The sequence below is a fragment of the Mizuhopecten yessoensis genome, unplaced genomic scaffold, assembly GCF_002113885.1.
Source record: "Mizuhopecten yessoensis strain PY_sf001 unplaced genomic scaffold, ASM211388v2 scaffold6683, whole genome shotgun sequence".
Lineage (NCBI taxonomy): Eukaryota > Metazoa > Mollusca > Bivalvia > Pectinida > Pectinidae > Mizuhopecten > Mizuhopecten yessoensis.
In genome coordinates, this window is record NW_018406672.1 from 475,827 (window position 1) to 503,776 (window position 27,950).

General features: G+C 33.8%; 1 protein-coding gene across 2 annotated transcripts; it reads right to left on the minus strand.

The window, feature by feature from the left end:
* Nucleotides 1-2,736: 2,736 nt before the first annotated feature.
* Nucleotides 2,737-27,950, minus strand: LOC110452417 (motile sperm domain-containing protein 2-like). 2 transcript variants are annotated; one of them, XM_021500923.1, is made up of 17 exons: nt 27,874-27,950; nt 27,728-27,782; nt 24,699-24,863; nt 22,596-22,682; nt 21,825-21,979; nt 20,475-20,535; nt 20,144-20,182; nt 19,744-19,868; nt 18,225-18,293; nt 13,278-13,355; nt 12,908-13,009; nt 11,498-11,592; nt 10,689-10,788; nt 10,420-10,516; nt 9,912-10,035; nt 8,223-8,316; nt 2,737-7,115 (listed from the first exon to the last, which is right to left on the minus strand). In XM_021500923.1, exons 1-17 carry the CDS (start codon nt 27,904-27,906, stop codon nt 6,948-6,950), a joined length of 1,647 nt encoding a protein of 548 aa, XP_021356598.1. In that variant the 5' UTR covers nt 27,907-27,950; the 3' UTR covers nt 2,737-6,947. The 2 variants fall into 2 exon arrangements, with proteins under 2 accessions (XP_021356598.1, XP_021356599.1); XM_021500924.1 differs by lacking the exon at nt 12,908-13,009.

Consider the following 27,950-nt stretch of genomic DNA (forward strand, 5'->3'; position numbering starts at 1 on the left):
TATAATTTAATCTACTATACACAATCCCAGTGGAAATCCACTTTTATTGATGGACTCTTTTCTCTTAGAAATTATTGCGCCGCTGTATCAACCAATCAAAAGCGACGTTACAAATGGCGACGTCATTTTTTTACGTTATGGGATAACATAAACGTTTAAGCCAATGGAAATGCTTGTTACAAACAAGATTAAATATTTCCTGTTTATACCATATTTTCCTATATATACAATAGTATTGCCCATACAATGCACTGCAAAGTATTACTTCCAAGATTGTAATATATTGTGGTACGAAGTAAAAACCTCTAGTTACTTGGATATTACAGAAGGATAACCCCTCTTAATTAGTGCTTCCTAATTGCCCAACATACTCCTGATTATCTAGAGGCAGGCCTTTGATCCGGCTCACTTTATCAGAGGCCACCACGTGACTTATCAGCCCGACTTATATCATTGATCCCATGATCAGAAGTCCATCTGTTTCCTGACATAACAACCGCTAATGGAACATCCCTGCTGGTAGTTTACAAGGGTCTTTTGAAGCCTTGTTTTCCCTTTCTGTAAATACATCATGACGTGAAGTATCCATTTATTTCAAATCCTCTGGTAACAGTGTCCTCCTAGAATTTGAATAAACCTTTTTAAAGTCTACTACTCCAGCATAAACGTCTCCGGGGAATGGCTCGGAATAAACCGTTCTAGTGCTAGGCTTTATATTTTCCCATCACTGTACTCGCAATGGAGTCATGTAGGTTTAAAAGTCATTTCTAGAATATTACTTTTCAACTGAATTTACTTAAATCAATATTGTGTTGGTGACTTGAAACGTGTTATTTTCCTATGTTGTTGATATTACATTACAATTTTTCCTTTTTCTAAAAACCTTATATTTTATTTCGATAAGTCAATATTTTTGGCACCATATCGTTAGCCCTAGCTGGCCAACTAGGCTGTAACTTTATGGAAAAGGTGTGTTTTCATCTCATCTTCACGCTTGCCCATAATTAGAACTGGTCATTATTACACGCTTTAACCATGACCTGAAAAGCAACTTAATCTTATCATGATTATAAACAGGACGCATATACTACAAATTTAAATGTGTCGAGATATCCTTCAAATCACAAAAACCGAGTATACTTTGGTTGTTTTTTTGCTCGAATTGCATCTGACCGTTACACGAGACTTAGACATTTTGACATGTTATATGTCTGGTGTGCATCTATATGTCAAAATGTCCAAGTCTGGTGTTTGGATCAAAGGAAACTCGGGCTAACCTTTTTTTGTTTGTTTAAGAGTATTTTATGTCGCACAGAACTAGTATTCAGCCAAAATTTTGGCTTTAGAGATATATTACATTTCCCCAAGTAAAATATTACTTTTCAACTGAATTTACTTAAATCAATATTGTGTTGGTGACTTGAAACGTGTTATCTTCCTATGTTGTTGATTTTCCTTTTTTCTAAAAACCTAGAAATCTCCTATCCGAGGGGCGATTTTTTTCTCTGTTACACCCTCAAGGTAGGGTATGATTATTTTTCTCCCATCCTATTATTTCAGTCACAACTCCACAAACAATAATCTACCAAGTTTGTAAACAAAAACACATGTGGGGTATATGAATATTGTCATTCACTTTTGATGACGTTACAATTGAACAAGTGCTTATCGGCACGAGGCTATCTCCCCCTAGGGGATGACAAGCTGATCTTTCCAGCGTAAAACGGGAGACGCGCCTGTGAGGAGTGGGAGAAAATATCATGAATGGTATCGCATGTGGTTTAGCAAGTGCTCATACTGTCATAGCAGGTCAGGTGTTTTCCTGCTTTTCTGATAGAATGCAAGGTTAGCTAAGTTTTCTTTTGTTTTGGCAATACTGTCAATGTCCTAATTTTAACAGTAGTCATGTTAAGTACATGTACCATTTTTCGATCCAATTCGATCAAATGCGCTAAATTATCATAACCGCCAAAAATGAAAGACTTGACATATTTTACAGAAATGGACAGGTAATATCATGAATGGTACCACATGTGGCTCAGCAAGTGCTCATACTTTCATAGCAGGTCAGGGTTTTTTCCTACTTTTCTGAGAGTAGTTAGCTAGGGCCGTTTTCGTTTAAATGGTTGAACTGGTCGGACCACAGTTGTTCGTTTATTAAATAAGGTCGGACCTAGTAATCTGATCCTGCTTTCAGACGAGCCTTGACAAAGCCTTGCAAGGCCTGCATAAATATGTGCAGGTCCGCCAGGATTTATACCCGAAATTGTTACATTTAAAACGGACAACCCGGTTGTTCTGCATAAACGAACAGGCCCAAGGTTTCCTTTTGTTTTGACAGTCCTGGTTTCTATTTTCTGGCCTAAGTATCTTAGGATCGCTTCATTAAATACTGTCAACTCCTGAATTTAACAGTAATCATTTTAATTGCCATTCTTCGATCCAATTCGATCAAATGTGCTAAATTATCATAACTGCCAAAAATGAAATAATTGTGCTTCTGCATGTAAAAATCTGTCTTGACAACGCATGAGGCGGGTTAATGGAAAATTGTCATCGATACGCCAACAAAAAATATGTTTACTTCAATACGATGTGCTTATAAGAAAATATTTATTTAATGGTACCTTGGCATTGCATCATATGCTTGAAATCTCAAAGTAAAATGATTACCTTTTACACCAGATAAAAAAAACATCCACTCATTATTTTAATGACAAACAACAAGATGCTTCATTATATTTTAAAATCTGTATTCAGGTGAAGATTGTATTTCAATATCACAACGAAAATCAATGCTTCATCAATGACTGAAACAATGTTTAATAAAATTTTGCAAGTCGAAACGTTAAGATATCAATCAACACTAAAATAAACATTAAATCTCCCTCCTGTTAATTAATTGTCAACTACAGAATACTTGCATCCATAAATTGAAGTCAGCATTCCAACAACAGAGCTCTCCTTCAACGAAAATAATGCACTTCCCAATACTATATATCAGAACCACAAGTGATCCATCACAGTTGCATATATGTCAAACTGTATACTCTTCAGCATTACAATACTAGATACGGCGGCGTAGTGACCTCTATCTACATATCACTAAGTATATACATATATGTCAAACTGTATACCCTTCAGCATTACAATACTAGATACAGCGGCATGGTGACTTCTGTCTACATATCACCAAGTATATACATATATGTCAAACTGTATACCCTTCAGCATTACAATACTAGATACGGCGGCATGGTGACTTCTGTCTACATATCACCAAGTATATACATATATGTCAAACTGTATACCCTTCAGCATTATAACACTAGATACGGCGGCATGGTGACTTCTGTCTTCATATCACCAAGTATATACATATATGTCAAACTGTATACCCTTCAGCATTACAATACTAGATACGGCGGCATAGTGACTGCTCTCTACATATCACCAAGTATATACATGTTTAGTACACCTTAAGCTTCCATGTGTAAATAAACACAGATTGGCATGCGAACCTAATAGTAGATTTATAAAATTTGAACTTTTGGGACAGGACGCAAACTGAAATATCTTCATTCTGTTAGTAGAATTGCCGAATCATACTCCCTGATAGATCTGTAAAAATATATGTATGTACTGAACTCTCTAAAACGTGCCTACCCCGGTACTTAAAACCATTAGCAGCTTTGATTTAATGTGATCCTCCCTTTCATTAACACGTTTGAAGCAGTTGATAAAAGCACACGATGGTCAATGTACAAACTGAACACATTGTTTAAGGGTCCCAAATCGATACACATTAAAGCAATTAACAATAAAATAATCAGTAAAGAATAACATAACTGATAAATCAATCATAAAAAATGACAAGAACAAAAGACTGATATTAAATACCTTGTGCTAAAGACCTAATATCACTGTCACATATGACTACACTCCACATAGTAACACACTTGTAGTTTGATACATATAAGGCATTGTGTCTATACACATGACAATTGTGGTCCATGTCATGCTGGTAAAATACTAGTTGATTCCTGCCGACGTGACTAGGGAATCTTCTCTATACACTCGTAGCTCATTGGGAAGTAACCCAGAGGTCCCATGGCTCAACCACTGGCAGAGGCAATGAAAAATAATAACCTCTGTTGCATATATACCTACATTTACATGTTATTATGTAACATAAGCAGTTTGTATATATGTTATTTTTTTACACAAGCAGTTAAAATATATGTGTACACATATACCAATATAAAGATACATAAGCAACGTGTTGATAACATTTCATGTCACGTCACATAAAGTAAATTCTCACAACTCATTAAAAAATCTAACATTATTACAGAATAACCTGATTTGGAATATATATTTATTTGTTTATATCAATATCACAGATTTAGCCTTTAACATTCACAATATGTAAACATCTACACTGACTTCTGCCGGCAGAATTAATTAACTGCACGACCTACATCTGATTTCGATGAAAATCAGCAATTACATGTGACTTACTACATAAAACATTTAAACTGTCGTCATGACAAAACCAGTTGTCATGGTGATATATAAAGCATAACAAGATGAAAAGATATGCAACTACCACACCCTCGACATAAATTTAACAACCATTTTGAAATTAAATTTCTTGTCAACTTTTTACTTGGTGCAGAAACATTCTAATAAATACATACCTTTTCAATCCTCCGAACACTCTCACACACATTTTTAGGACATGTGTATCAACAAATCATACATTCAGGAAATATTGGTTTATAAATTACCTCTCCTAATTTTGCTTTCATCTTCATCTTTACTTAACCTTTTTCATTGTTTTTCATTATATAGAATCATTCAGAAATGTATTAACCCATTCACCCCTAAATTCACTTTCGAAACTTACCAAATCAAAGACTGGGCAAGTCTAGTTTAAACATGTAGGGGTGAATGAGTTAATCACAGGATCCGTGTTTCTTGACAATCAGGATACCTTTAAAAGTGAAATATTTTCTAGCTTTTCACCTTCGTTCCATAACATCTTAATATCATTTTTTTTTTATTAATTTTAACTATAGAATCAAGTGTTAAATATCTCTTTTACAAATGATGTCACCAGAGGATCAGTATTTCTTGATAACCAGTATACCCTAGTGTATAAGGAAATACACAAATTTCATGCTTCTTAGGAATGCAGACACATTGGATAACATGGTAATAATAATATAACCCTAGAACCTTGGGCCTCAATGGTCGCCCGAGTAATAACTCAACTTCATGTGTTGCTGAGACATGTTATAAGCAAAAGAGCAGAAATAAAGCGAACATGGATTTTTAACTGGTTAGTCGACACAATGACAATAAAGAGGGGACCAACCTATGTATATAGACAGTAGCTGTCAGAAAACAATAAGCTTATTATACAGTAAGACTTCAAACCTCCAATAAATCAGTTAGAAAATGCTAATTATTGTATTATAACATGTCCAACATCTTATGATCTTTCAGAAATAATTGGTTTTTGATTTCAACCTTGTATTTCTTCTCCTTTTTGTTCAAGTATTAATTTTAGTATCATCACACTGCCATCAAATGATTATAACCTAACCAAATTTGAATTATTTTCAGTCGAAAATAAACAATGATCTAGGGTAATGAAATTCACAATTCGGATAAAGTACCTTTGTAACTCTCCATCCATGAAAAGTATTTGATCCTGGTATATCTCGGTCAGAAAAAGACTTTTCTTATTTTGATTTTAACAACTTTTCTTTCAAATTTTGACAAGCCTGAGCTCAGCCTGGAGCGGAAGTCAAGGTCTTAATTTTCATACCATAAAAACTAACATTCAATGATTGTCAATCCAAAAAAGTTTATATCATTTCTCATTGAAAATTAAAAAAAACATTCCTAAAGTGTTATTCCCCTTTACAAATAAGGGGTTATGAAATTCACATTTAAATAAAACACCTTTAATAAAGTCTTATCATTAACTATAAGAAGATTAAAAGAAGATTGTTGAAAATCTAGCCAGTATGACCCTTTGGCCCTCGGTAGCTGTGCCTCATACTCTTAGAGGAAAGACCCATTTAATTCACAATTTCAATATGTCTTTGGTTGGGGGAGCCTTCTGCAAAATGTTACTAAAATCAATTCAGGTACAGATGGACAATACACAACGACAGGACAAAAAGCAATTATAATAAATACATTATATTATGTACCGGTATAACATAAACAATTATATCTCAATAATCTCAACAGCAATCAAACATTTAAGTTTCACATTTGTATTATAATGGTAGGAATATGTACATGTGGGCACTTAATAATTCAATTGGATCTTATTGATATTGCTCTCTCATAACACCAGAATAGTTATTACTGTCTAGTGTATTTGGGGGAAACAAAGGTGCCACTGTTTACCTCATAAGAGATACACAATCAATGCTACATCTTCCTATCAAAATTGAACACAAGTATCTTATTTTGTATTGCAGGTTTGTTCACAGAAACAATTAAAACACATTTTAGTTCTGAGGTCTACATATATTATAAAATATTATTAATCAAAGTAAAAATTCAAACACATCCTAGTTCTTGAGGTCTACACAGTTGACAGATATCAAAAAAGAAATATGAATGAATAGTACACATGTCACAATACTTGTAAAAGAATTAACCTTGAAATTTACCAAAAAATAAATCAATCACCAATCAAAAGATTTGAAGGAAAGTCATTTGCACCATTTGATTGTATTGTATAAGATTTCAATGTAATAAACTACATATATTAAAAAGAAAACTGTGTTCTACATTTCGTAACGTTTTAATGTGTTGACATTAATGTCACCAATATTTCATTTAAAAAATATTCATACAACTTAAAAGAACTTGTTATACAGTTGTAGAAAGCACCAGTTTGATTTGAGTAAGAGAGAGCATCACCACATGGAGCCTGGACAGGAAGTGTAGTTGGCACTTTCGGCAGGTGTGAATTGGTAGTGGAGGAAGAGTCCGACAAGCAACAAAAACATAATCATAAGCTGTAGTGCCCCCAGGGCCTTTAACATCCTCTGAGTCTGCCTAGTACTTTCCATTAGGCTATCGACCTGTAATAAAAAGTCCTTCCTTAACAATGTTCTCACTACACCAGATAAATAAGTTGCTGAACAAATGTTCCTTCTTAACTCACTACACCAGGTGAACAAGATGCTGGTTTTCTCTCTAAACGTACAATACCAGATGTACAAGGTACTGAACAAAAGTTCCCTCTTTAACTTACTATTATTATTTTTTTTTAAATGCCCAACGACTTCAAAAAATCTTATCAAGATATACAAGCTGCTGAACAAATGTTCCCCAAGCACTTAACTTTCTATGCAAGATTTACACAAGAGGCCCATGGGCCTAAACGGTCACCTGAGTTAACAGTATTTATTTTTGTTGTTGAAATATGTACCAATTTGAGTAAAAAATAGTATAATGTTAACTTAACTTTGTCAGGACCATGAGCTGATCATTCCTAGACCAATTTTAAGTGAGATCGGCCTATTAGAACTTAGTAGCAAAATAGCGGCCATGGCAGCCAAATTGTATTTCTGATTGACCCGAAAAATAACAACACTTTGTCAGGACCATGAGGCGATCATTCCTACCAACTTTCAGTTCAATCGGTCCAGCAGAACTTGACTTTAAGTTTGAAATAGGTTTTCAAAATGGCGGCCGTGGCGGCCATATTGGATTTCTGATCGACCCGAAAAATAACAACACTTTGTCAGGACCATGAGGCGATCATTCCTACCAACTTTCAGTTCAATCGGTCCAGCAGAACTTGACTTTAAGTTTGAAATAGGTTTTCAAAATGGCGGCCGTGGCGGCCATATTGGATTTCTGATCGACCCGAAAAATAACAACACTTTGTCAGGACCATGAGGCGATCATTCCTACCAACTTTCAGTTCAATCGGCCCAGCAGAACTTGACTTTAAGTTTGAAATGTAAAATGTTAACGGACGACGGACGACGGACGACGACGGACGAAAACGGATGGCAATAGGTCACTTGAGCTAAAGCTCAGGTGACCTAAAAATGCTGAACAGATACAAACTGCTGGAAAAACATTCACTCTTAACCCATTATATCAGTAAGTACCTGGTGGCTCATATTAACAAACATTGTCAGAAGAACCAGGTCTTGGATTTTATATTGAATACATACCTTTTGTGCAAGCGTTTGTACATTTTCTTCTTGGCTGGAATCCACGCCAGCACCTTGTCCCTGCGAGGGTTTGCTCGACTGTACACACCTCAACCTTCAAACCAATCAAATATAAAGTTTCAGACATCAACACTCTGCACACACCAGTTAATAATAATTGTGTGTTGTTACAATTATTGTGGATCGCTTTAAATTATATCACAAAATAATTTAAGGTCATCGGAACTAGCTCAATAACAGGTTAAAACACTTTTAATTTAAGAGTGACCAAAATGATTATATTGACTGCCAACTAGCTATATAGGGAGGAAAGCATTTAGTTCAAAATAACATTGTATTTTCAAGCTTTACTGTTCATGTACTTAGGTAAGATTTCACTGTTTATTTGTTTATTCACATGAGACTCTGCTGTTCACCTCATATATGATTTATTGTTATGTTCATATTAGATTTCGTTGTTTAATTCACTTATGATTTTATTATGGAGTCCTCATATGGTTTACTGTTTAGTTCACATATTATTTTATTGTTTAGTTTACATATAGTTTTACAGTATCGCATGTCAGTTAGTATTTTCATTGCAGGAATTAGACCAGTCCTATTCACAAAACAGCTATAAGAGAGGGGAGTAGAATATTCGCCTCAAAGTAATTTTAGTAAGCCTCACTTTTTTTTATATTATTCAGCAATCAGTTTTATGATACTGTTAAAGTCGATAAACAATTTTGACTCAACCTTACTTAGTTACTGTTGAAGTCAGTAAACCACATTTGGTTGTAAGGCAAATACAGTCAATGAATGCAGCCTCAGTATTAAATTATACAGCCATCACAGCGTAATAATAGAATGTCTCGAGCAAATAGATTTATGATCAACAAATGATTGCTTCAGAAGCCGTACAACCTGGATCTCCCAGTAATGTACATCAGGGACGCTGAGGTCCCACGTCATGTTTACTCTTCTCACTATTATCTTTTTGTTTTTAATGTTTTCTACCGAATTCTATACCTTAATCTGTAGAAGGCAAATATTAATTCATCTTCAAATACATGCTTTAATCTTGACATGTGGGGTTTGTTGTAAACATTGCTGAGATGAATAAGTCTAGCAGCATATTGATAGGGTAAAAAAATATACCGTAATCATTCTAAATCCCATAGCAGTTGGTCTCTAGATCTGTTGCTCATTTTAGTCCTGCATGCCAACAAGAAGCAATGCCTGGTGTACATGCAATCTGCTCGTTTACTCCCAGCGTTGAGCTAGTTGAGTTACACAACCCTGGCAAATTTACATATTTCAGCACTTTTCTAGCAATATTGGACACTTTTCCAGAATTTACCTAACTTTTCAAATACTTATCTCAATTCCAGCATTTTCATGGCATTTTAACTAATGTTTAGAGCTTTTGGTACCGGTAATAAAAGTGTTTTGGCTTGAGTTATCGTGTTAACAGATATCTCAGATTTCCAAAACGCGGAAAATTGAAACTCGACAGAAAAAAACGTAATATATGTTGAACAATATTGCTTCTAGCATTACGGTACAAAATTTGAAAGGAATTGATTAAAAAATAAGAAAGTTCTTGAATTTACTACACATTGCCCTTATTTGGAAATAAAAGGGGCAAAACTCCACCAAAAATGCACGTAAACTTCTGAAATGCGAACTTGTCTGAGCAGTGTAGCTTACTTGTGCTCCATTATATTTTCCTTTGGTATCGTCTTCCACAACTCGGCCAGCTTATCCTGTGACTCTGTGGTGACCTCCATAGCCATGACTAGAAACTTATCCTTGGATATGGTGTTGTGGTAACCTGGAACATAAAACCACGTAAAAACCATTACATTTTCTCTTCACAATAAAAAGATATTTTTCACTGCACATTGACTATTAGCAAGAAAGCAGTACCATATTAAGGTATATTCTAAGATTTTTTTTACCAGTCGTAATCTTGTAATCTAGTAACGTGTATTTTGAACTTATAATGCTATTCAACGTTTTTTTTACATGTGACCGTTTTTTCTTAAATGGCTGTATATATGTCAACTCATATAATGGTATTTTTTAATATTCTATTCATCTCAAAGTGTTCTCTTGGTTAAATGCTGGGAGGTAACTGCATTGGTTAGCCTTGATATTTATCATTGATTTAAAGGTAACAGAATATGACAGATATAGCAGATCTCAAGCTTCTCACCTTGTTGTAAGTACACAAACACCTCAACAGTACTTCCAGGCTTGGCAACACCAAATGATGGTCGCACTTTATACTTTTCTGGAGATGTTGTCTTCACCTAAACATTTGAAAATAAAATCATTTTTTAGTCATATAACAAAGTAACTTTGCATCTATCAGGAACAGATTTGCAACAACCAAGTAGGTTGTGAAAACCCTTAAACATCATTGTTCAGTAATTTTGTTAATACTTCTAAATTATTTGAGAAAAAGGGCATAGTTTTACTTACTTTATATGCGATTGGGTATGGCAATGTATTCTTCAAGCATATGGTATCAAATGTTTCTTTTCCACTTTCATCAGTGCTAAATTCCAACTCTTCAGCAGGGCTGAAAAACATGACACACATATATATATACAATCAAACAAATATAAACTGACTAAAGGGAGAGAACTCTTTGTCACTTTTTTAACAGCTACAGTTTGAAATTCAAATACATAAACTTTTCACAAAAGCTGTGGTTAAGAAAGTAAAGAAGTTCCTTGAAAAACAAAGATGCAACTAAAAATGCAATAAATAATCTGACATCCCAAATTAAAAAATCCTAGATGGTTTTAAAACTTTTTGTAATCTTTGTAATTGTTTCAATTTTTTCATGATAAATCAGCTATAACATAACAGGCACAGATATCTACATCCGACTGAACACAAGCCTTTCGGAATAATATGTCTCTCATATGCCCATCAATGCACATATCAGAGAAACTAACTTAAATACAAAAACTTGATGGAGATGCTGACAAATTCAATGGACCATGAAAGGTAGGCCGCATCCAGAATTTGTTGCATGGGTTGAGATGTACTACCTAAGATGCATCTATGGTCCAAATTTGGTTTGTTTAGCACTTATACTTTCAGTGAAACTACATTGTAACTTAAACGCAAAAACTTAGTGTTGACACTGTCGCCGGAAAAGCAACACCTAAGTCTCTCTCCCACTTTGTGGCGGCGAGACGAAAATCCTAGGTCTGTTTGTATATAATTCTTAACACTTCTCCTTTAATATATATATATAGCAATAATGAATATTACTTTACCTAATGGTGAGCAGTCTGCCGATGAAGGAGTTATCAACACCTGGTTCCATCTTGCCAGTGGTACCACGAATGCCGACCTTCCTCATGCCCGGACCCTGAAAACCAGAGATAAACACAAACCTTAATGCAAAGTACAGGCAAATAGACACTAGACAGTCCACAGTTGCTTGTACACTCATTTTTACCCCCTAATTTAAGTTACAGGAAACTGGATTTATATTAAAGCTTCTTAGCATTTTTCAACCTAAAAAATATTAAACATTGCTTTCCAGTAACTTTCTACAATATAGGTCCCATTAGTTAGATATAAAGCACCACATTTTGTACACCTAGTGATAACAATATACGGTAATCCATGACAGTTTAAGTATGTATGGACGGTTAACGTAAATACTTGATCATTTTTGAAAAATTACCCTTCACTTGTGTACATAAACATAAACTGCATGGCCCAGATACAATGTTTTTTTTTAATTAGCAGGAGGCGATTTTGACACAATGAGATAACCTCTTTTGCATTTTATTCAACCATTTATAATTCATAATAAGAAAATCATGATAATAATGTGTACTGTATCTTTTTATATAATTAATTTCCAGAATTTTAGGTGTGACATTTTAACTTAAGTGAAGCAGGAGATGGCATTCAGACAGGCATTTATATAATTAGTTTAACATTAAATTTCTACAATAGAAATTGCATTTCATGTATCTAAATGCAACTTATTATAAGTGTACTTTGCACTGTAACTATAACACTGAATATAATCCTATCTGTATTTGCATAAGTGCTTTGATACTTCATCTAATATTAAATCCTTCTTTGTTTCCGGGTTATTATATCAATCAATCTATTTAAATCCCAAATTTCCCAATATTTTTCAATGAAATACACATGCACCGTCACATATCCGTAAATTCATGTAATTTGGGCATACATAAAATCAAAAGCATTATTCAAATCACTGAAATGTAGTAAATTCCTTCCTAAAATGATGACATGCACCAGCAAAAGATGATAATATAGCCATATTGCAATATCTTTTCCTGGTATATTGTGAAGGAAATTGATACTCCGCTTTATCTGGCTATCAAAATATAATGTATGCACTTCAGTCATACTAGTACATGTATTTACTAAACACAGGAGTGCATATTCTCTATAGTTTCTTGATATATTAACCATACAAAATATACTGATCGTTCTGAACAATCTTGTATGACAATTATTAAGATGAACAGATATATACATGTACAAATCTTCACAAAGCATTTCTCATAATTTGAACAGGAAATTTTAGTCTTTTTTTTTCTATCTCATTTCAGCCAATAAGTTCTATATATGATATTTTGCTATTTGTTTCCTTAAACACAGCTATTGATGTTTTTGCCGAGATCTTAATCAGATACCTTGCTTGATTTGCCAGGACTATAAAGTGTCTCTGCTGCCAGCTGGCTAAGTATACACATGCAGGTCAACATTTCAGGGGTTTTTTGGACGGTAATGAGAAACTGCAGGGGTCAAAATCAGAAACGTCTACAAAGTACTTACAATGACCCTTATTTTACAAGATGGTTGCCTAAAAAATTCATGTTCATAGAATAAACTGCTCTAGATGCAATGAATTAATTGATTTTGAGAAAATTTGAAGATGAAGGGAGTTTGATAATTTTATCATTTCACAAATTAAGATATGAGGATGGCAAATCAGGAGTTTCTCAATGAAATAAGGAGTCTGAATTGGGAGTATATGTATGTATCTATGTACTTATTACTTACACTTTTGCCCATCGGTGATTGAAATGAATCTGGAGACCCATCCCCATCTGCAGTTTTAGCAGACTCAGCAAATGTCACCTGTAACAATAAATACACCACTTCAATATTTAATTGGTTTAAATTTAAATAATCCTAGCATGCACATATTTAATCACATATATGTATATAAAGATCCTAGTATGCACATATCCACCAACTTTATTTTAATAACATATTAACAATAATCTATAATAAGACATTTAATTAAAATACATTTGTGTATAACCTCCATCATTGTGAGTACTGGTCATTGTGGAAGGTGAGTGCATGCATGTCCTCTACCTGAGGGATTTACATCCTTGAGCATTACAAAGATTACACAGGATCATAAAAAACCTGATCAATATTCTATCCAGCAAGGCAGGGATAACAAATCATTGAAAGATTGACACGTTAAATATTTCAATAGCTTGTATACATGTTCAAGAATTTAGATGAGGAAATAAGAACAGCAGTTAAAAATAACTTTCAACGTACATTTCTTTGTGCACATGTGCAATTCAGCCAATATGTACTACCTAAATAATCAATAGAATGTGAGCTAGTGAAATTGCCGAGGCACGACTCATCTCCAGCCATGAGAATCCCCAAAGGACAACTGATACAACAAAATCAATGTCAGCTTAATCATTCATAGGGCCTTTGTCTGTCTGTACAATGTAACTTGATCTTTCTATTTGTAGGATATGCTTAACATTAGTAACCTGATGTGAATGATTTAAAAAAAAAGGCGAAGATCAATCAAAATCCTACAATAGTCATGTAAATTAAATTTAAGCAAAATTATTGATAACAAAACATGTTCATATATATAACATAATAACTTATGAGCAATTAAATGCAATTTTGAATATTAAATACATATTACAAATGCAGCACAGCCTTTTGATCTGTACATGTTAGCAAATAAAGGTTGTGAAACACTTGCATATAGGTATAGACAGCAAAAAAATCAACCCTAGAAATTATCATTACCTCCTCAGCATCAGCCATCTTGTTTCCAGGCATCAACAAGAGACAATGATAAGGGGGAGATAATAATGTAATTGTCTCAAAGGGCTATAACTCTGATGACTTTCTGATGGCACTCACTGTCTCACAAGGAAACACACTAATGACCTGTACTGTTTATATTTGTTTTATCTTGAGTTTTAAGGAAGGTCTTCACATAATTTGATAAAGATAGCACATCAATGGGGGTTTTCATTGGAAAAGACACACAGTAGAAAACAACTAATGTTGGTCACTAAGAAAATATTTGAATAAATGATTCACAATAATTTTAACACACCAACACTATACATCCTCAATACCACAGTCACTTTGATCAGATTGCTTGCTGCTATGGCAACTCATACAAACCCAAGGGAGATAACTAATTCCAGACACACTGAAAATTATTATGTTTATTAATTTTCAATTTGCCAAAATCAATTTTTATTGAAAAAAACATGGAGAAGGAAGTTTTCTTTTATTCCACATAAGCACAATTCTTTCAATCATGGTAAAACATAATCTTTTTTATATCACACAGTAAGAAAATTAATTTCTGATGTTTTCTTTAATTTTTGCATAAAATAAAATGAAAACACAAAAATAAGTTAAAATAAAGTTAAATGTCCATGTCAAAGCAATGCACGCAGTGAAAGAAAGCTGAAATCTTGTAACTATGTTAGCTAAAAGATGAAAAACAAAACACTTTGATTTTTTTAGACTAAACATTTCCACTTCTTTGATGTTTTGATATTTATTTGTACTTTATTAAATAGTCAAAAAGTCAATTTATGCAGAAAGAAATGGTGTTTGTGTACTTGTGTATATCTTAATTACAGGCAATCCAAGTAATGCTGACAGGCCTAGGCTTCTTTGTTTATTAAATTTCAGACACCCTGTAACCCTTAGAACAAAAAAAAAGAAAAAGCTTTTCACCAATATTTATGTTGATATATGTCAATTAAAATTAGATTGTTAATGATTGAATGTTTCAAATATATAAGAATACCTGAGTACAGTGGACTTCTGTCAATTCTATAGCCTTTAATTTCTGTATTCCAATTAAAATGTTACTCTAGTTTTTTACCGTATTACCAAGTTGTCGACAGATAGAAAATAAAATATTTTAGAGGTAAAGTACTCAAATTCATTTATAGCACTGCCTAATCATAAATCTCAAACTTTAATCTCAAACTTTACAATAACATTATCTTATTATTTCAACCAAATTCCTAAGAAAGTGATCCAAAATACTGTATTAAACTATTTTGGGAATAATAAGTATATATTACTTTGTCTAGATTTTGTACTTTATATGATTTATATGTCATATGAATGTTGACCATGTTTAACAAGAAATCAGCCATACTTTTTATGTGATTACTTCCCTTTCATTGCTATACCTAATTGATCACATCCTATGGAAATGAATCAATTGTCATCCAATTGACCAATGAAATTACTGTTTGATACTTTAATTACAGTGGGATTTAATTCAAATTCAAATTTAGCCATCCCCTTTATTAAGTGGGAATGCTGAACGAATTTCATGAGAATCTAGTCATATTTGATTATATTATTGTGATAAAATCATCAACCAGAGCGTATTATGCAAATTCATTATGCACAAATTTTGCTAAAATTTCACTCTTTCCCCAAATCCTTCCTCCTTTTACATGCCTACCAAATTTAATCCTTACCCATTTAATGTGCTCCCAAATTTTCATCAAAATTAGAAAGTAGCTATGAAAGTTATCATGCGGAAATGAAAACTGGACAAATGGACTGACATATATATATGAACAGTCTGCAGAATGATTATAAGAGGCCCTTATAAAAGCATGTTGTTAAGAATTAGAGGCTCTATTTATATGCTCTCTTACCCATTTCAAGGAGATATAGATGTTCCCCAACGATTGATGGTTGGTTTTCATGTTTATCTAACTCATGTTAGTTAATCTTCAAATTTTATAAAGACACAAGGTTTACTGAGTGTCTTTTACAATTTGAAAATTTACTAAGGAGAGTTAGACAAGCGTGATAACTAATCATCACGAGTTTGGAGGCCTGTTGCTCCTATAACGTTCGTACATTGTCTGAAAACCAACATTTTCCCCTTGGAACATACTCCATGTGGTTTTCCGATGGGGGAAACAATTGCTGTGGAACATGACGTCACAATGGAAAATGACATCGAAAAGCATTGTAACTTGGCATCATAAATCAAAGTTTGACCATTAGAATCATGTCCAGGGTGTTACCCTCTAGTGGGTAACCAAAAATGTTTACCAACTCCTAGCAGGTTTATCCAAGGAGTAATGAGTGAGGAAACCTACAGTGGTTATGGGAGAAATATAGAACATAAATCTTGCAGACAAAGTACCAGGTAATTATTAATCTACACATAAAATAAAGTGACCTTCCAAAAACTGTCATTTATCATTGTATGTCCCTGGATTGCCTTTATGTATGTCATGTGATGTGCAGGGTATTTTGTGTAATTGAGTTACAGGAGTGTGCCAAAAGTGAACAATCAATAGAGATGTATTTCTGAACGCAGATGTGGAATAGTATCAACTTTAGTGCTTTAATTATTCTTCCAAATATCAGAATTTCATATGAGTTCAAGATATATTTTTTTCTTTATGTATCCTTACTGGTGTATTATCAGATAGACAAAAGAGTTAAATATATTTCTTAGTTAATTCCACTCCACACAGTCCAAACTGTTCTCCACACAGTCCAAACTGTTATTCAATCTTGTGCATGGTTAAATTTAAAATGTAAATTTCAAATGGCAGTGTAGTGCAATTAATATTTTAAGGAACATCAGTCTTAGGTGTGTGTGGTCACATGCTTACCTTGGGTTGTGGTTGGGGGATCTATCAAACAGTTCATATCAATCTATATATGTACAGCTAAATATCAACAAAAATTTGAAAAAAAGATGTAATCTACATGTAGACTAGCGAGTGTACTAGGAAATTAATTAGTGCACATCTTAATGATAATTCCTAAATTAATATGCAAAACAGTGCTCATCGATATACCATGTATATATATTGTCAGGATTTCAAAATGTCTTCCGTTATTTTACATAAAGACATTGAAAATATGAAAGAAAAAAAAAAAATATATGCCTGAAAAAGTGACACTGTCTTGGTTTCAAAACTTTATCATTTATATTACATTTTATACTAGATGATTATGTAGAAATTCTGAAGTAGTTAAAATAAATGTGGTGGACAAAGTGAAACTGTGAAAAAAAGGTCTATAACTCTGAAAAATAGTGGAGCGTGAGACCCAATTCAATTATGTAATACACACCACTATCACAAGAGGCACACACATACAAAATTTGGCAATTGTAGGAAAATGAGAATATAAGACATGCCATGGACAAATTCATGTGCAAACTAAGCGTATTGATGGACTAGCTGATGGAGTTCAAACATGTAGTCCCCTCTGATAGTATTGATAAGGGACTAAAAATATAATTACACCCCTTGGTGTCTACATTGCATTATGTTTACTGATCTGAGCGTTGTGTGCGACACATTATCTAGTCACTATTCAATGCTCTTTGTATTTAAGTCATTCACCCCTGAAGACACATTTTAATCTTCCAATTCAAGGTTGAACACAACTGTATAAAATGTCAGAGGTGAACGAGTTAAATAATATATTCAATACATATATAGTTAAACATTCAGCAGTAACTGCCTAGAAAAGCAATATTATAATGAAATTTCAAGAAGCCATTAATTGGTAAAACATTTAATTGATAGTACAGTGCTCATTAGATTCTATGTGTAATGTTGATATAGATCCATATCATGTGACTTAAAATGTATACAACAAATCATCTAGTGGTGACGATATAAACATGACAATATAAAGGATAGATCAACTCACCCTTTTCTTTAATTTGTTTTCCTCCTCTTCTCTTTCCTCTGATGGGACATATTTATACACAAACTTGTCCTAGAAAGGAAACAATTTGCGATGAATAATTATAGGCAATTTGTACAGATTCTTATGCATTAAAAATGATATTTAGAGAAAATTACAAAAACAACTACTGCATGATCTAAGATCTTAACCCAAACAATTCGTCAAGTATATACAGTACATGTATGTAGAACTTTTGAAAATAATAAGGCTGGTTTTCAGATGAACAAAATGTCTATTGATTCAGACTGATTTTCAGGAAACATTTGTATGCTGATATGCACATTGCATATAAAACTAATGACATTTGTTCCCACTGATGGTGCTTGATAATTTTAATTGTGTGTTGCAATAAATAGCTTCTGTAAACAAATAACAAACCTTCAAACAATTCATTGAAGTGAAGTTTAACACTCTCACACCAGTCTGCGACGTTAAGGCACTAGCTAGTCCGATGCCCACGACTAGTAAATTTAAGTCTGGACTAGTATTGAAAATATTTAACTAGTCTGACTGGACTAGTGGTAATTTTCCTCCAAAATAATGGAAACATTATTAATGGTATATATTTTGCACTATAAAGCTTGTCACAATATCTAATCCTATCGTAAAATACAGTATTCGTCGAAGCTTCAAAGATTCGATGAGCAATTTGCTAGACTGGGTTCCGGATTTTAGTAGTTAACAAACATTACTTCCGGTTTATAACCACGTGAAACCAACTATGGCGCTGTTGCTAAGTTGGGGGAAAGGTTCAAAACCAGCTAAGCCTGTCCGTGAACAGACAGAAAAAAATGCTCCAACACGAAAGAAAAATTTACGGTTCTGGCTAGTGCTTAAAGGCTCGATGGAAACAACAGTAATACTGTATGAAAGATAATTGGCGATCACATTCCGTGCTCCGTTTCTTTAGTTAATTATTGCGAGACATTTTGTTTCGATTTCTAATAATTTTCCAATTTAGATCACAATTTACACTTCATGCTGTAAAAAAGACCAGTCTGTAATTTGGACTAGAAAATTCACAGTTGGACTATTAAAATTATGGGTTCACTAGTCCAAATGACTAGTAAGGGAAATAGTTAACGTCACAGACTGGTCACTTTGTCTCAAAAGTAATCTATCGACAATTCTGTTATGTATTTAGAACAAACTCACACTGTCTCCAAAGTAATCTATTGACAGTACAGCAAATATTCATAACAAACGTACTTTGTCTCAAAAGTAATCTGTTGATAATTCCGTAATTATTTAAAACAAACTGACACTGTCTCCAAAGTAAGCTTTTTTATTTTTTTAAAAGGGAAGATGGACTGTTAAGGTAAAGGTTTAACAAACTTTCCACTGCCCCACCCCCTCCCTCCATCCAACATATATACCCATCTAGGCATCTACACATGGTTTATGGTACAATTAGGTTAAGACAGATGGTAGAAGGGAGGAATAGATCAATGTTATTTATGTAAGGGATTAACAAACTCACTGTGCCTCCCATGTGCTCTAGGAGTTGGTCTTTATTGATGTACTCTTGAATATCACTTTTGGTCACAAATTTGATTTTCGCTATTGCGTGTGGACTTAACCAGGCCTTGATGATTTTCCAAGCCGCTGAAATGATATAAAAGAGTAAATTAGTATGCATCAAAAATAATAAATGAGAGCTTAAATTCAAGCAACCATTCATTACTTGCTCATTTCAAAAAGATCTGATATCATTTCAACAGGATTTTTACAGGAATACTTTATCAGACAGTTTGAATTTCAATATTTTGAAGTGTTGTAATTAGCTTAAAAGTGTTATTCAACATTTGATAATAGAAGAGAAAGTGTGTGGAGCTGGTCAAAGAAAGTTTGAAACCTATAGAGCAAAGTATATATTTTACCATTGAATAACCATGGCATTTCATATATCAGCATGTATCCTGAAAAACAACAAAATGTTATTATTAATTTTTAATTGTCATTAATAAATGAAACCAAATACCAAACTGAAATTCATGTATTATTTTCCTTTTTCCTTTTGTACTTTATCAATTTCTGAATATTAATTAATCTCTTTTGGTTCAGCCATATTCATTATTGAAAAAAAAATCCTATTCAAAAACAAGGTTTCTATATCAACCATAATACATTTGATGTAAATATCACAATTACCTACAGGAGAGGCAGATAATATATATGTGGACCACATATGGGATGGTATTTCTTACTTACCAAGGAGAGTTGGGTAATATATTTTGAAGCATGTAATGACAAACTTGATCAAATCCATGTCCTGCAAAAAAATAAAGAACTTGTTATTGAATTAAATAATCAAAATATCATAAATTAAGCACATACACAGTTCCAATAAGTTAAATTGCTCCTTAAGAAAAGAATGCACTGTCCAGGAAAAACAGAATAAATACATTAAATTTGGGTTATTTGTATCACCTGGTGGACATACCTTACAATTAAACCTTCATCACTAGCATTGGTATATATATACAGGGACTTGGACAGAGAAGTTTCTGGTGTCATGTACTACAACATGTTCATTATACAATCATTAATTCCTAATAAGGAAAGAATATGGAACAGCCTACCAACCAATACGGTCACATGTAGCTCTACTGACAACTTTAAAAACAAGCAGCTCCACATCCAGATGTAGGAGGTAATTAAACACAATTTTTATTAACACATGACTGTATATAATCATGTACACACTGATGTACAAATGGTATACCACTAACACCAGTACAAAAGTCAGATGATCCTGATGGTAAAATCATTTTTCTATAATAAATCAAACAAAATACCATTTTTTGCCCCTTTCTTAGCTTTAGATCTAGACTTTATTTCTGCTGAAAATAAACCAATCTTATCCATTATGGCCCAAGGCCACTGAATCAAGAATGTGGGCACCACTACTTTCCTATTGTTATTTTTTAAATTGGTACGTAGCAAATACAGATTCTCATATACATAGGAAAACACACCCTTATTAAATCATGTATTGGAAATTTTACTGAAATATTCAAAAGACCTTAAATACACAGATTGAAATGGCCAGACTGGGTTTTGAACCCAGGACTAGTGACGGGCAATCAATTTTAAAATCATAATCAATTATCACTTTTTAATCGCAAGTAGTAAACCATGGCCAATTGATGATGATAATTGAGTTTACTACTTCTACATCAAAAGACATGGGCTTTCTTTTATAATGAATGGATTACAAGCATCATTTACGTAGATCAGATGATGGTGGGCTAAAAAACACTGACCTAAGGCCAGTACCTGGCGACTGCCCCACGTAGGCCTCGAACCTACGACCCAGTGGTGGAGGGCTAGTGGTAGCAGAATGTCAGACACCTTAACCACTTGGCCACAGCGGCCCCAAATAATGACACAATACTAATGAGGCATGGTTACACAGAATAACTTGATGTCAAAAATTGGTGACATGAAATCTCAGTTTGGCGACACACACTTTTCATAGCGAAACCAATTGGCGACACAAAATGTTTCCTTAATGTGAGCCCTGACTATGATTGGATGCTCTGGCAACAAGTAACTTACCAGGTTTGACAAGCCTGCCTGTGACATATCAAACACAACCACAATTTCTTTTGTTGGCTCTTCCTTATAAATAGTCTCAAAATGATACGCTAAAAACTTCTTCACCATTGGAAAATCTGCTGCATCTTTTTTATGTAGTTTTACTTTGACAAAAACTGGAAAAAAAATAAAAATCATTAATTGTAATATACCAAGCATGTCTTCCACGTCTGTTCAGAAACAACATCCATGACCAGGTACAGTAGATACTAAATAATAATCATAATACAATGCATATAACTCTGTTCAACGTTTCACCTAAAGTTCGCTAAGAAGCCGTTTTATTGAGAGTATAGCTGTGGTGTTGATAAAAGTATATTTTGTTTATACATTGTATCAATTTTGCAGACTTGGAAGAAAAAGAAAAACATGATAGATTGATTGAAACTTTTACTAAACAAGCAGGACATGGATGAAATAAACTGCTTGATTTCAGTTAACCCTCAATATCATTTTCCTCTTTTTATTTTGTCCCCCTCAATTTTACAATTAATTCCTTTATACATCTATTTTGATGCATAGCTACTGGTAAACCTTCTCTGATCAAATCATTGCAATGACATGTATAACAAGGTTTCAGTGTTTATAATAGCATTGCTAATATTGGCATAAAATTGAAACTAAAGATAAGTCAAAGAGACTTGACGATTTGTAATTAATCATTTTACCAATATATCAATTAGTGATAAAGAAATCAACTTATTATACAGTCCCACGGCTTAAGGAACTTACACAGTCTCCTGCCGTCCTTATCATGGTTGTGGTAAAACCCTGCTCCTAGCTCATACCTCCAGCTTTCAAACGACGTCTCACACAAATCTAAAAATATACCAGTATATATCACAATAAAATTAGTGGAAACTGTTAAGAAAGATTTATAATAATAATAATAATAATTTGAGGTTCTTATATACTGCTTTATCACAACCTTGTTCATAGGTCGTCTTAAAGCGGTTCACAAATTATTATCTGTAGTTGTAGGGCCCTTTGCAACCAGCCAGAATCGTTTTCAACTCTCTGGGAAGCATACAGCCGGTGCTGCAATTTTGCGCTCACAGAGCTCTAGCATTCTTCAATTCTAGTACTGACCAATAGCATACTCATTTACAGCTGAGTAGACTGGAACAAGCAGAGTAAAGTATCTTGCTCAAACATGCAACACAGTGCCATGCCGTGACTCGAACCCACACAGCAACCATTCAGTCACAAGCCTGTCATCCTACCACTAGACTACCATGCCTCCTAACTACTTTCTTTTCTTGTTACACTGTAACATATCTACTTGTTTTCGGAATTAATTACACTAAAACAATGACAAAAGATTCAATTGACAACTGTTCTGATCATATCAAAGCTGTGACTTTCATATTTGCTGACAAAATCATATATGACAACAAGACTATTTTTAGAGTACGTGCAAACAGTACATAATACACCCACAAAAATCATGATGGGATATGAGTCAGATTGATAGTATGGTAAAATACGTTTACTAAATATTAGCAATAGTGATAAAAGATGAATGTGTTTTTGTCAGACCAACCATCAATAACAAAATTTGAACTAATTCCCACCACTGTCATGTCACAAGCCTGTTTTATGATTATTGGTATCTGTTGGAATTTGTAGTAATTTGCAAAGTTATAAAAACACCAAGCAGGATGAGATATATAAAAATAAACTTTTCAAAAATATTGCGATACAACAATATTTCATCTCTGTATTGTGGTACAGTACGATATACCTGTGTATAGTGATTATACCTGTTTTTCTGATTTATTGTGACAGCCCAAGTATATATGCAAACAAGCAGTACTATCTATGTACATGTAGTTAAAAAAAATATGGTGTATTCTTTTTTGAACTTTCCATTATTACAAATGTATGAGCATTTTGTAGCTATGAATTTCAGCTTGGACATATATATGACCTTGACCATCAACTATCCCCAAGAGATTGATGCCAGAAATAAATGTGTGAAGGTTCATAAAATTTAGCTGAAAAGTTTTAGTCTGGAACCTGTAGACAAGTCAAACATCTAATTCATGTCTATCATTTTGTAGCTATGACCTGCAGACCTGAAATATATGAATCTGACTTTGTACTGTCGCCCAGAGACTGACATCAGGAAAATATGGATGAGGTTTGAAATTTTTTAGTCAAAAACCTGCAGACAAACCAAATTGAATGTACAATTTCCTAATCATCCTTTAAAGATGCTGAAGCTGTGATGTAAGTATGACCTTGACCTTCAACTTATCTCCACAGACTGATGTCAATAATACATGTGGTAAGTTTCATAACACTTGCATTTTGGTTGAACACTTCAGGAAGCTGCAGACAAGAATTTGTTTGACAGACTAAGAACAAATGGATGAATGGACACTTAAAAAGAATAATACCAAGATATGCTCACTGAAAGGCAACCTGCTACAAAATGCATATGAATGGCCAGATACGTGTCTGATAAATTTTGATCAAAATAAATACCAGTTTAAAATTATGAAGAGTGGGAAATCTGTCATTACCTTGGTTAGCGGTGTGGCTTAGTGGATAGTTCACTCGCCTACACATATTTATCCAGGACAACAAAAGTGGTTATATAAGTTTGGAAACTTAGTTTCATAATTGTTGTAAAAACAAATACACTTTTTTTGGTGGTATAATGATGTTTAAAGATCTCAAATCTATATCTAAAGAAACAATGTACCAATTAGTATGCAATATTTTTTTAAGATGATACACTGGTTGGTATTGATAATGATTTGACTCATGTGATTTNGGGGGGGGGGGGGGGGGGGGAATTTTCGTCGAGAAATTATAATTGTGTCTCACCATTTACTCCTAATTCTTTTCTCCATTTTAATGTCTCGTGGAGTCTGTTTGCTGCATCTTCTAGGCTTTCATAGGTTCTGATGAACTGTCTCACATATAGATCATTTGAAGCCACACTGTCAGCATCCCTTTGATCATAAAGTTGCTTTCCAACAAAATCTTCTACTACAATACAAAAACAAAAGAATTAGCATTGTGGATTTTTTTCATTATTTTTATTATATAAAGTTACACCTTTCATTTGAATGTTGAGGAATAGAAATACTGTGATAAGAAAGGGCAGAGGTTTATGGGTGATTTCATAAATAAACTTTTCAGTACAAATACTTTACTGAAGATGTAAAAGATCCATGATTAAGGCATTCTAAAATTGAAGAAGAAAAGTTCATTTTGTTGTAAAGCCTTCCTTCTGTGCATGTATACATACAATCACTGTCAACATTTGACCATTTTAAAGTTGGGTCCAACATGCATATGGCAGCAAATAGGATCTGACACTCGGCTACATGGGGTCGGGACCTTCAAGTCATTAAGTTTTAATCTACAAGCTTCTAAATGTCATCTTTACTTCTCTATTTGTGACTTATGATTTATCAATACTGAAACAATAACAAATTTCAGGAAGTAAAAAATGTATTTATATGTAATCTGCTTGTACTGAAAATAATAACAAGAGTACACATTTTTTTTTTTTTTTATATTTTTCATAAAAAATAACACAATTAAAGATCCCTTTCTTTTAAAGTAAATTAGAAATTAACATACATATATATGTTGGCTGCAAGTACATGATATGACTAATTACTAAGCTTGTCATCTGTTTGGCCAACCAAAAAATTTATTTAACCCTTTAATTTCAAACAACATATGGTGTGCAAGTTTGAAATCTCATTTTAATTGAAAATAGTTTGAATATCTAACAAATAAATAAATAATATATTTTTTACTAATACAAGCCAAGTACTGTATAGCATTACTCCTATAAAATAAGAGGCCGCTCAGGTCGGGCTTTTTCCATCGGATATGATTTTGCCGACTGCGACCTCTTCTTTCCGAGTCACTAATTCTTTGATGCAGCTTCCGCCTGGTTACGCGGCACCTGTCAAAAGCATCTCATGTTAAACCTCTAACACTGTTTGAGGTTTTAGAGCATATGTTGGGCAAACAAGTAATCATGACATGTCAGACCCAAAATTTCTTGGCATCAAAAAATATCTTCAACTTTGAAGACTTTATGAAGGTGATTCCAGGTTGCTATTTAATTAGCCCATTACATGTGAGTATTGTGTTTGCATGTGATCTTACCATCTCAAACCAGTCTGTCATAGAATTGTTCAAAAATGTTCAAAACATTCTCCTTGAATATTTGAACTTTCAAACTGTCATTTGATCAGTTATAAAATTGTTCTTCCCAAAACCTTTAAAAGATTTGACCAGAAATCCTTAGTGTGGAACTTTCGGAACAGAGTAATATCACGGACTTAGCATATGATGCCGAAAACTGACTGAAATATATGAGAGCACATGCAGCCCCAACAGTGAGGCAAAGACCAATATACTTTCACCACTGGATTTCATTTCTAAGTGTGATTGGTCTGGATGATGGCTGGAGGCAGTGACAAAACAGGTCAGTTGATTAGAGCCTTTGTCTCACAATTGGAGGTCCCATGGTTTAATTACAGGGGTTTGTTAAAAATGTCTAAGACATGTATGCTATACTGATATGGGTCACAACACACATCTCACATTTGGAGATCCCAGGGTTTAATCACAGGGGTTTGTTACAAATGTCTTATACACATAATACTAATATGGGTAACAGCACATGTCTAATACGCATATATATTACTGATTTCCACATGTGTGCTGTGACCCATATCAGTATAGCACAGTATGTACATGTATAAGACATTTGTAATAAATCCCTGTGATTAATCAAAGTCTGGGTCTATTGCATGTTTTCCTCTCCTAATACTTCTTCTACCATTTGATGACCCACTTCAGCATAGGGAAGATCATATGTCATATATAGGTGTAACACTATGAAAAGAAAGGAACAGAACTTAATATTGAGGTAGATGATTTGAAGGACAGTATATTGAATCAGAAGAAATAATTTGAGAAGGGAGGTTGTTCCAATCTTTGATAGTCCAAGGAAAGAAGGATTCCTTCCTTACAGACGTCCTGCATGAGATAATTTGAAATGAGGTTTGATGACTATGCCTCGTTTGTCTGGTTATAGGGGTGAGATACTTAGTAGTAATGGCAACTTTAATATGATGGATTTCTAGCATGCATGGTCAGCCTCGCGTCTTTCCTGCGATCTGCAAGACTACGTCATTTTAGGTGTTCTAACAGGTTGCCAACACTGGAGGTGTTACGATAGCGGTTGGCAACGAAACAGGCAGCCCTGCGCTGTACCATCTCTAGCTTGTCTATATCTTTTTTTAAGTAAGGGTCCCATACATACTGGGCTAGCGTATTCAATCTGAGGGCTGACCATGGACTCATAGGCCTTTTGCTTGATGTTAGAGGATGAAATTTTGAGATTGCGCCTCAGGAAGCCCAGAGTGGAATTGGGCTTTTTTGTGATGTTATCGATATGAGTACTCCACTTTAGATCAGAAGTAATTATTATTAAATATATATAGAAGTAACTCATAGTCTTACGTTTCGTTACTTCCAATAGGTCGTTGCAATACATCAGTTAAAAAATATTTTTGACAATTGGCTTTCTTTTTAACCCAGCATTTATTTGCCTTTTGAGTTATCTGTTTCGCTGATTTTATATTTTTTTCCCAACAGTTTTCGTCTTTCAAAGTTGAAACACCCTATTTTGAAAACTGGGTACCGAAATGTCTTGAACGTCACAATGGTCATTACCATATGCCATGCTTTAATTCAAGGGTATTCGAGTCTTAAAATAGTATACATCGAATTTGGTAAAATATGTAAAAGGACTTTGCATGTCACTCAATATAAAACGGCCCACAATACAATAATAGAATGCGTCGATCAGTTACATTTACCATTGTATTTGCTGTAGAACAGTTTTCGGAGCTTCCCTGCGTTAGACGAATGGATCTGAAATGAATAAAAAGATATAGTTTCAATTCACCATTCTTAAAAAGTTGACATTAAAGTCTAAATCATCAAGTTTAAAGGGAAATAGTACGTTTGGGGAATCTTTGGAATCGCCGTCCGCCATATTGTTATCGTCTGCTGACTTCCGCTACAGCGCCACCAAACAAT

Excerpts from the sequence above, each read along its gene's own strand:
- LOC110452417 (XM_021500923.1), bottom strand. The coding sequence starts at position 27,906 with ATGGCGGACGGCGATTCCAAAGATTCCCCAAAC. Across the intron at positions 19,869-20,143 it reads AATGCCATGGTTATTCAATG|CGGCTTGGAAAATCATCAAG; the intron begins GTAAAATATATA and ends ATATCATTTCAG. Across the intron at positions 10,517-10,688 it reads CATACCCAATCGCATATAAA|GTGAAGACAACATCTCCAGA; the intron begins GTAAGTAAAACT and ends TCAAATGTTTAG.